The 13,050-nt window shown below is 45.9% G+C and overlaps 1 protein-coding gene across 3 annotated transcripts in view; it reads left to right on the top strand.

Annotated features, from left to right (window-relative positions):
* The first annotated feature begins 9,540 nt into the window (after window positions 1–9,540).
* The window catches only part of LOC116408244 (sushi domain-containing protein 1-like), a 64,756-nt gene continuing 61,246 nt past the window's right edge, over window positions 9,541–13,050 (top strand). For all 3 annotated transcript variants that reach the window (XM_031895018.1, XM_031895019.1, XM_031895020.1), the window contains exon 1: window positions 9,541–9,756. In XM_031895018.1, coding sequence (XP_031750878.1) covers window positions 9,660–9,756 — 97 coding nt within the window. In that variant the 5' untranslated portion in view covers window positions 9,541–9,659. The remainder of the gene's footprint in view (window positions 9,757–13,050) is intronic.

Here is a 13,050-nt window from a genome sequence, read left to right on the forward strand (position 1 = left end):
TTCAGGATGCAATTCAGGAATACTTAGCTTGGAAGCTCTGGAACCTGTTGCCCTAGAAGAAAGAGGGAGGGGTTTATTCCCGGTTTTTCTTAGTTCCAAAACCTGGGGGGAAGTTCAGGATGATTGTAGATCTCAGATACCTGAATCAATTGAACTGTCCATAAGGGAACTGGTAACTCCTTCACGGAGAGTCTATGTGTTCAGGAGTACTCTGTGGTTTCTGTTTATCGGGTGACCGAGCAGGCCAGAGTTTGGGGGACCAGGTCCTCTGAAGGGAATCACTTTAGTGTATGGTGTATGGCTGCTTTTCCTATCCATGAGTCCTTTTAAATTCATAGATGTTCAATAAATATTATTAGTATTGACATCTGTGAATTTAACAGAACTTCCTTACAAAGTTTAGATAGCCTCACACCTCCGCAGTAAAAACACTGCCCCACACTGACACTTCACATAGATAAAGGATATTATCATATCTCAGTCTGTCTATTTTTCTTGTATCCAAATATACTCTTTTTTGGTATTTGTCTAACAGGACTAATTCTCATTTTTCTTCTATATATTTGGGATTACTGTCTATGTAGACAACATCTTCCATAGGTTTAGACCCAAACCTTTACCAGCTATGCTGGAAGAAATATGTAATCAAAACCCATTAAATGATAAAGGTCTCATTAAATATCATAAGAAATGGGTCAAATGGGGTAAAGAGAAAAATGCCGCCTTTTCCTGGCCAGAAAATGGTAGCATGGACTCTAGAGACCTTAATAGATTATTAAAACAGATTTAAGATAAGTGTAAATGGAAAGATCTTGACTTGCATGTTGTGTATTATAATATTTGGCGAAATGATGCCAATTCTAACGTGATTACTTTACCTCTTACTTATAGTCATGGTTTATCCCTATCATCTGACTCAGATTCAGCTTTAAGTAAGCTATATTCTGTCCTTAATATGGATGCTCAAGGGCAATTAAATCAGGCCCTGAGCACCCCAGTACAAGACCAAATGGAGTCTCCTGGTTCTAAAATTCCAGAACTTTTTGTTCCACAGGAGATACAAGGTTCCTCACCCTATGGGGTGTAGAAGCATTGAGTCCCTCCACTTTACAGGGAGGGAAGATTTTTAAACTTAATTTCAGACTCAGAAATCTCAATCCACATTGCCCTTCTAATAAAGGCTTTTGGGCAGATTTACCAAATCTGTTCCCAGTTCATTTGTTACAAATACTCAGACCAGGTATAATAACCCCATTCGAAGGAACCCTAATAATTCTCAAAACAGTTATAGGAGAAATGTGGTTTGCTGGAATTGCAATAAGCCTGGTCACTTTCTGCGTGAGTGTCGCAAACCCAGATAGTCACTATCCTGCTTCTATTTCAGTTTATCTACTCTCCCCCCTGGGCTGTGTCTGCAGGAACAGTCTGTCTGCCCTGTTGGCTTGTGGCTTTGATGGGGAAACCACAGACTACTTACCTTTCTGCTAAAATTCCTGTCACTCTGACTCTAAAAACTGAAGTTTTACTCTCCTGTATGTCTGACATATTGCCCACCCCACATCTTTATCTCCCTAACAAATGTGAATCTATTGAATTATATGTCTTTTCCAATGAGTACTGCTAGGCTACAGTTGCAACCCAACAAGAGGGGTGTTACGTGGCACATTTCTCTAGTACTTTTTCAACCCTTGAGCAAACTTTCCCTCCGCAACATAAGTGCCTGTGCTACAGCCATAGAGCAATTATAAGCTCATGTTACTGTCCCTAGTGTCACCATGTACACTTAGCATAACGTGCCGGCACTATTGAGAAGCAACACATTACATTTGTGTCTGCATGTGTAGGGCAATACACAGCTGTGCTAATATGAAGTCACATTTTTTCAAAGGTATGATACCTACTAATCCCTTTGACATCCTAAAAGATTTACTATTGTTCTTAACAGAGAACCATGGCTGTTACTGAATGAGCCGCTAGAAGAACAGCCCTTCAAGGGAATAGTCCCTGTTACTGATTCACCATATGTAACAATGTTTATGGTTCCTAAACAGAAATACATTCTGGCTTTGCTGTTTGCCAAGTAAACACTAACAGTCCCACTAGTACATTGAAAAGATTCAGGTAGCCCCCCAACTAATGAAGATTAATCTCTTTAGGGCACCAGTTGTTATCACTTCTTTCCTTTGTATTACAGGTTGATGATCTGATCCATAGATGAAACTTTACCCACAGTTGGAATCTCCCAATGAATGCTGGTCCTTTCCACACTAAACAAACCTTCGCCTACTACTACTCTATTGAATGGACATCACATGGATGCAATTAGAGGACTGTTTACAATCTCTACACGTTACTTCTTAACTTTCTGTCCAATCCCAACAACAGCATTGTGGGCTAACTACGAACTCTTACACCTACATAAACCTACAGCAATAGCTGGGAATCAAAGTGACTGTTGGGGATGTTTCTGTATCTCAATTCATAGTCTTTGTACTCTGTATAATCTATTCAGGTGGTTGGGAAATGTGGGAAGTGGGGAGTATCTTTCTTGGAAATCCATACTATTGTTTGTTGCTTTAGTTATCGGCATATACCTACCCATAAGAATATTACTATGTACCACAAGATGCTGTAATTTCTATGTTTCAGCAATAATTTGAGTTAGTATAACAAAGTTAAAGGAGGACTGTAGAACTGTCTAGCCTTGCAATATTGATGAAACTCCCTGTATATCTGCATTCGTGTTAAATGTCCCTTTATCACTAACTAGGTGCTAATGATAAATTGCTTCTATAATTCAACCTGATAAGATGCAAGTTATGTAATAACTCTTGTGGGTCTCTGTGGATAAGCTGATATAAAGGTATCGGGGCAGAACTTGAGACCCTAGTGTCGCTGCCCCATCTTGATAAAGCTACTCACCATTGTCAGAATGTCCTTACCCTGACATCTAACTTTGGATTGCTTATGTTTATTGCTATACCACTATACTGCTCCTTTGTCTCCGGGGGTTCCCAATCCATATGATAATGTAGCTGTTTCACAGATTAAGGGGGGATGTTGAGACACTCACTTATGACGGGTAAGTTCTGTATAAAGGGACACATAAAATCCCCCAGTGCCCCCTATAAAGCCAACCCAAGGCAGGTGAGGTAGGAGATAAAGGTAAATAAATATACTATATATGCAAGGTATAAAGTAGAATATAAAAGCCTAGTATACCATCTTATAAAATCACAAGGGCCAGACATGATAGTGCTGACTAGTAAAGCCCCTACCTGCACTTTGCTATTTGTACAGCTGGAACCACAGAGCCCACAGACAGTTGTAAAAGGGGTGTTATATACATTTTAGATAGGTAGGACTTATTCTATAAAAGGCTAAGACTTTCCGGGTCTCATTGGAAGCTGTCTGTGATACATTTCAGCTATTGTTCTGTGTTACTGAAAGCTTCCACAAGACTCTGTCTTTCATTAATGAATAAAGCATCAGTTATGTTAGAGCCTTGTCTCAGGGTCTTGTTCTATAATAAGGTTCTGATTGGTTAAAATTACCAACAGGGTGGGTTACCTATATACAGTACCTCAATATCCGGGTCCCCCCGGCGTTGATCACTATGGCACAGTCCAAAATGCCCGTTTGTTGCCTTTCACATCTTCCCTTGAGAACTTGATGTTTTGTCCCCCAAGTTTTCGTGTTCAGTGAAGGCCGGAACCTCATGGGCTTAAATTCTTTTAATTCAATGACTTGAAGGTGTTCAGGGCTTATCTTCTCCATGTAAAGGTTCGGTACAACTGGAGACCATAAGGCTCTGCTGGGGTTTGAACCTGGGACCTTCTGGGTGCCGGCTGTACCCCCTAATCACTGGGCCAGCAGAGCAGCTGCCAAACCCCCCTCTCCCATTCATTCTCCCACCTGTTTTCCTGGCTAGGTTATATCACCCCAGCACCCTTATTGGTTGGATGGGGTCACCCAATCAGAGCTGACTGTGCCCTATATAAACCCAGCCCTCCCCCCCTGTGCCTGAGCATTGGCCATATCCCTGGGCACCGTGGCACAACCCCAGCTCTCTAGCTCTTGCCCTGGCTCCTTGCCCTTGTTCTTGCCCCGATACTGCCCTGTCCCTGGCTTGATATCTCAGGCTGTGGCCAAGAAGTGGGAGTGGCCAAAACTCGCCTGCAGATATTTAGTCTCATTATCCATATGTATCAGCGGGAGAGGGACCCGGCGTTACCCTGACTGATACACTGGGCACCAAGTGGCAGGGCAAATGCTGCACCCACTGTTACCCCCACTGGTTTGGGCTCAGGGTTTGTATGGAGACTGGATCACTGGCAGGTACCTGGCTATAGGGCCCATCAGTACCAACCTGAGTCTCAGTGCGGCGCTGCCATACAGCTAAACAGCAGGGATTGGGCAGCAGCTGCCCCGGCTCAGCCACATTCTGCCCCCTGCCCCCCCTACACAGATACAGGGGGGGGGATACAGAGCTGCACTTGGGCCAAACAGGAAGCTGAGAGAAAGAGGAAGGAAGGGCCCGAGGGGCCCGGGTAGGAAATAGTCACTGACACATTTACTGGAAGCAAAGTGAGAAAAGAGCTGTGAGTTGTGATTATTCAGCACAAAGTGTCGGCCCGGGGGGGGGGGGCATTGGCACATTGGCTTTATAGTCACTTTGCAGTTGGTTCTTTTTTTTCTTATTTAAAGTTAAAGTTTTAACCTGCTGTTTTCCCACTGCTCTCTGGTTGCTATACTCACTGCCCTAGCAACAGGGCATTTGCATAGCAGCCAGGTGAAATGGAATGCGCCACTGGCTAGAGCTGCTTAGGTAACAGGGCAAGGGCTATGCCAGCTCTCTGTGCCACGGTGCCATATACAGTTACTGAATGAGTTACCCATCTGGAGGGTCAGACTGAGGGTGGGCAATACCATTAGTTGTGTAGGGGACAATCATATCCCTGCAAACAGGGTTGGAATGGTCCAGACCCAATCAGATATACTGTATATACAGAGGGTAGTTTGTTTGGTTACTCACTGTGTCCGGCTCTAACTAACACACACCGGCTCCCTATGCAATAGAGAGGGTCTAACACCCAACTCTACATAAACAGTAGTTTGTTGGTTACTCACTGTGTCCGGCTCTAACTAACACACACCGGCTCCCTATGCAATAGAGAGGGTCTAACATCCAACTCTACATAAACAGTAGTTTGTTTGGTTACTCACTGTGTCCGGCTCTAACTAACACACACCGGCTCCCTATGCAATAGAGAGGGTCTAACACCCAACTCTACATAAACAGTAGTTTGTTTGGTTACTCACTGTGTCCGGCTCTAACTAACACACACCGGCTCCCTATGCAATAGAGAGGGTCTAACACCCAACTCTACATAAACAGTAGTTTGTTTGGTTACTCACTGTGTCCGGCTCTAACTAACACACACCGGCTCCCTATGCAATAGAGAGGGTCTAACATCCAACTCTACATAAACAGTAGTTTGTTGGTTACTCACTGTGTCCGGCTCTAACTAACACACACCGGCTCCCTATGCAATAGAGAGGGTCTAACACCCAACTCTACATAAACAGTAGTTTGTTGGTTACTCACTGTGTCCGGCTCTAACTAACACACACCGGCTCCCTATGCAATAGAGAGGATCTAACATCCAACTCTACATAAACAGTAGTTTGTTTGGTTACTCACTGTGTCCGGCTCTAACTAACACACACCGGCTCCCTATGCAATAGAGAGGGTCTAACATCCAACTCTACATAAACAGTAGTTTGTTTGGTTACTCACTGTGTCCGGCTCTAACTAACACACACCGGCTCCCTATGCAATAGAGAGGGTCTAACATCCAACTCTACATAAACAGTAGTTTGTTTGGTTACTCACTGTGTCCGACTCTAACTAACACACACCGGCTCCCTATGCAATAGAGAGGGTCTAACATCCAACTCTACATAAACAGTAGTTTGGTTACTCACTGTGTCCGGCTTTCCCTTACTACACACAGACAGTTCCCCAGGGAGGGAGAGAGTAAGTAACTCTGCAGACATCATGTTTAAAATGGTTTCCCCTGAAGCCTAACGAGGCCACTAATTAGCCAGGCTTCACCATAACCCGGATAGCCTGGTGAATGGAAGTCCCACCCACTCACTCCCATTCACTCCAGGGCCCTTTTTACCGACTTTTCCAAAAGCCAAATGCAGTGAGAGAACTCTCTTTCCCTACTGAAATACTTTCCCTGGCGCTTAATATATATATATATACACCTTCCACCTCTAACCCAGCATTTCTCTCACAATATATATATATCAGATATACTCTGTACTATATCAGCCCCTGCCCCAGTGAGCTTACAATCTAAGGTCCCTATCCCATTCCCATCATTCCCTGCCCCAGTGAGCTTACAATCTAAGGTCCCTATCCCATTCCCATCAGTCCCTGCCCCAGTGAGCTTACAATCTAAGGTCCCTATCCCATTCCCATCAGCCCCTGCCCCAGTGAGCTTACAATCTAAGGTCCCTATCACATTCCCATCAGTCCCTGCCCCAGTGAGCTTACAATCTAAGGTCCCTATCACATTCCCATCAGCCCCTGCCCCAGTGAGCTTACAATCTAAGGTCCCTATCCCATTCCCATCAGCCCCTGCCCCAGTGAGCTTACAATCTAAGGTTCCTATCCCATTCCCATCAGCCCCTGCCCCAGTGAGCTTACAATCTAAGGTCCCTATCCCATTCCCATCAGTCCCTGCCCCAGTGAGCTTACAATCTAAGGCCCCTATCCCATTCCCATCAGCCCCTGCCCCAGTGAGCTTACAATCTAAGGTCCGTATCCCATTCCCATCAGCCCCTGCCCCAGTGAGCTTACAATCTAAGGTTCCTATCACATTCCCATCAGTCCCTGCCCCAGTGAGCTTACAATCTAAGGTCCCTATCCCATTCCCATCAGTCCCTGCCCCAGGGAGCTTACAATCTAAGGTCCCTATCCCATTCCCATCAGCCCCTGCCCCAGTGAGCTTACAATCTAAGGTCCCTATCCCATTCCCATCAGTCCCTGCCCCAGTGAGCTTACAATCTAAGGCCCCTATCACATTCCCATCAGTCCCTGCCCCAGTGAGCTTACAATCTAAGGCCCCTATCACATTCCCATCAGTCCCTGCCCCAGTGGAGCTTGTAATTATATCTTAGTTGGGATCAAGTACAGGTACTGTTTTATTATTACAGAGAAAAGGGAATCATTTAACCATTAAATAAACCCAATAGGGCTGTTCTGCCCCAATAAGGGGTAATTATATCTTAGTTGGGATCAAGTACAGGTACTGTTTTATTATTACAGAGAAAAGGGAATCATTTAACCATTAAATAAACCCAATAGGGCTGTTCTGCCCCAATAAGGGGTAATTATATCTTAGTTGGGATCAAGTACAGGTACTGTTTTATTATTACAGAGAAAAGGGAATCATTAAATAAGGCAGGGATTGGGCAAAATATGAATCTGCTGAAAAAAGACGAATCTTGGTTGAAACCCAAACTGAATCCTGGATTTGTGCCTAATAACAATGTGAATGCTATGGTTAATACTCTATATTATCCTGATTATTATACAAACGTAGTTTATTCACCACCTGATGGCTGGTTTGCAGCAGTGCTGCCCAAAAGTGAGACTGTAGGTTCCCCTTAGAGGCTGAGTTGGGGACAATATTACCTGCAACAACTGCTCTAGATACCCCTCATTAGATACCCCTTCGCTAGATACCCCTCATTAGATACCCCTTCGCTAGATACCCCTCATTAGATACCCCTCATTAGATACCCCTCATTAATTTCCTGTAATACACACTAGGGCCTGTCTCACAAGGTGCCAGTCAGTTGCAGCATGAGAAGAAACCCACACAGAAACACAGAAACGTTCTACAGACAGTACCCAGGTCAGAATGAAGCTCAGGCCCAGAGCTGTAAGGCACCAGTACTGCCCACTCACCCACTGTGCTCTGGGAGCCATTTAGAGCCAAGAAAAGCAAGTATATTAATATTTAATTGCCCCAAGTTATATAAAGAAGAAATGTTGGCAACATCAATATTTTTTGGGGAAAAATGCTGCAATAAGAAATTAAAGGGAAAGTAAACCTGTGTTGTGCACAAAGTGAAGAAATGGAAAATTATTGTACCTGTAACCTACATAAGGGCTAAGCTTGTCCTCTAAAAGTAATTAAGCATAACCATAATTTAGGGGGGGATTTGGGGTAAGTGCTTATTTGTGCCCAGGGTACCCCTGGAACTATAGCGGGGTGACTGTTACCCCAATGTTTCTATATATCTGTAACCTTGTTATGGGCTAAGGGGGCCCAGCCTGAAGGCCAGTTAGGGGGGGATTTGGGGTGAGTGCTTATTTGTGCCCTGGGTACCCCTGGAACTATAGTGGGGTGACTGTTACCCCAATGTTTCTATATATCTGTAACCTTGTTATGGGCTAAGGGGGCCCAGCCTGAAGGCCAGTTAGGGGGGATTTGGGGTGAGGGCTTATTTGTGCCCTGGGTACCCCTGGAACTATAGCGGGGTGACTGTTACCCCAATGTTTCTATATATCTGTAACCTTGTTATGGGCTAAGGGGGCCCAGTCTGAAGGCCAGTTAGGGGGGGATTTGGGGTGAGTGCTTATTTGTGCCCTGGGTACCCCTGGAACTATAGCGGGGTGACTGTTACCCCAATGTTTCTATATATCTGTAACCTTGTTATGGGCTAAGGGGGCCCAGCCTGAAGGCCAGTTAGGGGGGGATTTGGGGTGAGTGCTTATTTGTGCCCTGGGTACCCCTGGAACTATAGCGGGGTGACTGTTACCCCAATGTTTCTATATATTTGTAACCTTGTTATGGGCTAAGGGGGCCCAGCCTGAAGGCCAGTTAGGGGGGGATTTGGGGTGAGTGCTTATTTGTGCCCTGGGTACCCCTGGAACTATAGCGGGGTGACTGTTACCCCAATGTTTCTATATATCTGTAACCTTGTTATGGGCTAAGGGGGCCCAGCCTGAAGGCCAGTTAGGGGGGGATTTGGGGTGAGGGCTTATTTGTGCTCTGGGTACCCCTGGAACTATAGTGGGGTGACTGTTACCCCAATGTTTCTATATATCTGTAACCTTGTTATGGGCTAAGGGGGCCCAGCCTGAAGGCCAGTTAGGGGGGATTTGGGGTGAGTGCTTATTTGTGCCCTGGGTACCCCTGGAACTATAGCGGGGTGACTGTTACCCCAATGTTTCTATATATCTGTAACCTTGTTATGGGCTAAGGGGGCCCAGCCTGAAGGCCAGTTAGGGGGGATTTGGGGTGAGGGCTTATTTTTGTGTGCACACAGAGATAACTGCTCCATCACAAAGACAAATAACAAAGAATATAATCCCAGTGATGCAGCTTTGGGGGGGGGGGGGGGCACAGAGAGAATGGCTAAAAATAAGAATAAAGTCTCTATTTCCTCACAAAGAGGAAGCCTTGAGTAAGTCACTAAACCACCAAACCTCACTGTTAGTTCGGAGCTGCTGAGCCGGGGAGGGTTTCATAGAAACAGACAAATAGAGACAGATAGGGACAGACAGACAGACAGACATAGGGCAACAAGGAGGGCACAAGAGGCACCAGTGGGGGCACCTACCTGTAGCACCCATGTCTCCATCTTGTCTGTGCTGTTTGCTCCTTCTCGCCCTCGCGGTGCTTGGGGAGGAAGAAGATGGACAAAGCAGAGATGGGAGCCATTCAGTAGGTAAGAGCTTATATTGGTGTTTTATTCATTCATTCTTGGCAGTGTCACTGGTAATGTAGGTATGGGACCTTTTACCCAGAATGCTCTGGGCCTGGGGTTTTTCCCAGAGTAGAGATATTTCCTTAATTTGGATCTCCATACCTTAAGCCTACTAAAAAAACATTAGATAAACCCAATAGGGCTGTTCTGCCCCAATAAGGGGTAATTATATCTTAGTTGGGATCAAGTACAGGTACTGTTTTATTATTACAGAGAAAAGGGAATCATTTAACCATTAAATAAACCCAATAGGGCTGTTCTGCCCCAATAAGGGGTAATTATATCTTAGTTGGGATCAAGTACAGGTACTGTTTTATTATTACAGAGAAAAGGGAATCATTTAACCATTAAATAAACCCAATAGGGCTGTTCTGCCCCAATAAGGGGTAATTATATCTTAGTTGGGATCAAGTACAGGTACTGTTTTATTATTACAGAGAAAAGGGAATCATTTAACCATGAAATAAACCCAATAGGGCTGTTCTGCCCCAATAAGGGGTAATTATATCTTAGTTGGGATCAAGTACAGGTACTGTTTTATTATTACAGAGAAAAGGGAATCATTTAACCATGAAATAAACCCAATAGGGCTGTTCTGCCCCAATAAGGGGTAATTATATCTTAGTTGGGATCAAGTACAGGTACTGTTTTATTATTACAGAGAAAAGGGAATCATTTAACCATGAAATAAACCCAACAGGGCTGTTCTGCCCCAATAAGGGGTAATTATATCTTAGTTGGGATATTTATCAAAGACCTACTCAATAAGATGTAAGAAAAAGTTCTAGACAATAAGCTTTCTGCAAACCAATAGGAGTTGGAGTTCTATCAGGACCAATGTCCTTTTAGTTCCAGATTCATCTCTGTCCTGTTCATTGGTCCCATTATTCAGGGAACCTTGGGGCCTGCTCCCATAATGCCCCCAGCTGGGAACCCCACTTATGCCTCAGGGTATCCCCCCGAGTGTGAGTCACAGTATGACTATGGGATGTGTACCAGTGCAATGATTGCTGTGATACATACAGTTCTATTGGGTGCTGGTGGGTGCTATTGGGTGCTGGTGGGTACTATTGGGTGCTGGTGGGTGCTATTGGGTGCTGGTGGGTGCTAATGGGTGCTGACGGGGCAGGAATATCCCAGTACAGGGCTCAGCCTCATTGTACTTTGTGTTTCCCACTTCAGACACAACTTCCTTTATATTCATAAAAGGGAACTTATTTGTAAGAAATTACAAGCGACTTTATGACTCTTAAATCTAATGTTTTTTATTGTTTATTTTATTGTAGGGACCCATAGGGTTAAGATGCCCTTATGGTTTTAAACCCTACAGTTTCCTCCTTCCTGTTACTGGGCTGTATCTAGTGTGCCATTAGCATATGTGCCCTATTGGTTTATATGTAGCCACTCCCTTTGACCTCTAATATAGTGTTGGAAGAAGCTTGAGAGCAGGGACCCTGTGAATGAGGAATAGTGAGTATCAGGGTAATTTATAAGAGCACTTTCTAGGAAAGTGAGACAGTGAGATTAGTTAGAAAGAGCAGTTTCTGGCTCCAACCAGGAGAGATTAGCTGGAAGTATCTTCCCTACAGGCACTGTTGCCTTAGAGCAAGACACGGTTTAAACACAGGTATTAGGTCAGTTCCTATCCCTGATCCATAGTCGGCTGTGAGGGACCCTTGGCTGCTAAGGGACACCCTGAGGATACAGATATTGGGCCAGACTACTCTCCACAGGGAGGCCATGCTGGTTGGTGGGCCTTACCTTCCCCACCCTCGGCTGAGGGGGCTAAACCAGTTGGATACCATATGTTTCCACCTTCTGTGCAATTGCGTGATATCTCCTCTGTGTGAGTATTACTATAACCAGGGCCGCCATCAGAAATCATGGGGCCCCTCACAACAAAATTTTCTGGGCCCTCCTCCTCCTACGCCCTGCCCCCCAATGCCCCCCCCCAGTGATCCCTCCCATCAGTAGAAAGGACACACAAACCCAGCAGCCCAGCAGCAGTGCCCCCATAATACATTGGTGATCAGTGTGCCCTGCAGCCCCCCCTAATACATTGGTGCCCAGCAGCAGTGCCCCCATAATACATTGGTGATCAGTGTGCCCTTCAGCCCCCTTAATACATTGGTGCCCAGCAGCAGTGCCCCCATAATACATTGGTGATCAGTGTGCCCTGCAGCCCCCCTAATACATTGGTGCCCAGCAGCAGTGCCCCCATAATACTTTGGTGATCAGTGTGCCCAGCAGCCCCCCTAATACATTGGTGCCCAACAGCAGTGCCCCCATAATACTTTGGTGATCAGTGTGCCCTGCAGCCCCCCTAATACATTGGTGCCCAGCAGCAGTCCCCCCTAATACATTGGTGATCAGTGTGCCCTGCAGCCCCCCCTAATACATTGGTGCCCAGCAGCAGTGCCCCCATAATTCTTTGGTGATCAGTGTGCCCTGCAGCCCCCCTAATACATTGGTGCCCAGCAGCAGTCCCCCCTAATACATTGGTGATCAGTGTGCCCTGCAGCCCCCCCTAATACATTGGTACCCAGCAGCAGTGCCCCCATAATACATTGGTGATCAGTGTGCCCTGCAGCCCCCCTAATACATTGGTGATCAGTGTGCCCTGCAGCCCCCCCAATACATTGGTGCCCAGCAGCAGTGCCCCCATAATACATTGGTGATCAGTGTGCCCTGCAGCCCCCCTAATACATTGGTGCCCAGCAGCAGTGCCCCCCCAATACATTGGCGACCTGCAGCAGTCCTCTTCGGCTTCTCCGATGGCTTCAGTGGCTCCTCTGGCATCTTCGGCTGCATCTCCGGATCCTTCACGGCGAGGCCTCCGCACATCTGTCTCCATGCAAATGGAGACAGGCCCTTTTATAAGGTTGCGCCCCGTGCGTATGACATCACCCATACACGGGGAGCGCAACCAACCAATGACAGGGCCCGGATTTTATTAAAGGGGGCCCGAGCGACTAAGAAAACTGTAGCACCGCCGGGCCCCCTTTAAAAGTAAAAATTGACCGGGCCCGGTACAGCTGTCCCCGCTGTGCCCCCCTGATGGCGGCCCTGACTATAACCCTGGGGATCAGTGTCTGGGACAATAAACAAGTTAAGTTCTGGTTTACCACAAAGAACCTGCTGGCGCCCATTCTTTCATTTACTTTGGCGGCAGTTTGCTCACACTTGGTGAGTACATTATCCAGGGCCTGACAGTGGGGTGAATATCTGTGCATTTCTGTCTGTTTGTAAAGTGAT

The sequence above is a fragment of the Xenopus tropicalis genome, chromosome 1 (assembly GCF_000004195.4).
Source record: "Xenopus tropicalis strain Nigerian chromosome 1, UCB_Xtro_10.0, whole genome shotgun sequence".
Lineage (NCBI taxonomy): Eukaryota > Metazoa > Chordata > Amphibia > Anura > Pipidae > Xenopus > Xenopus tropicalis.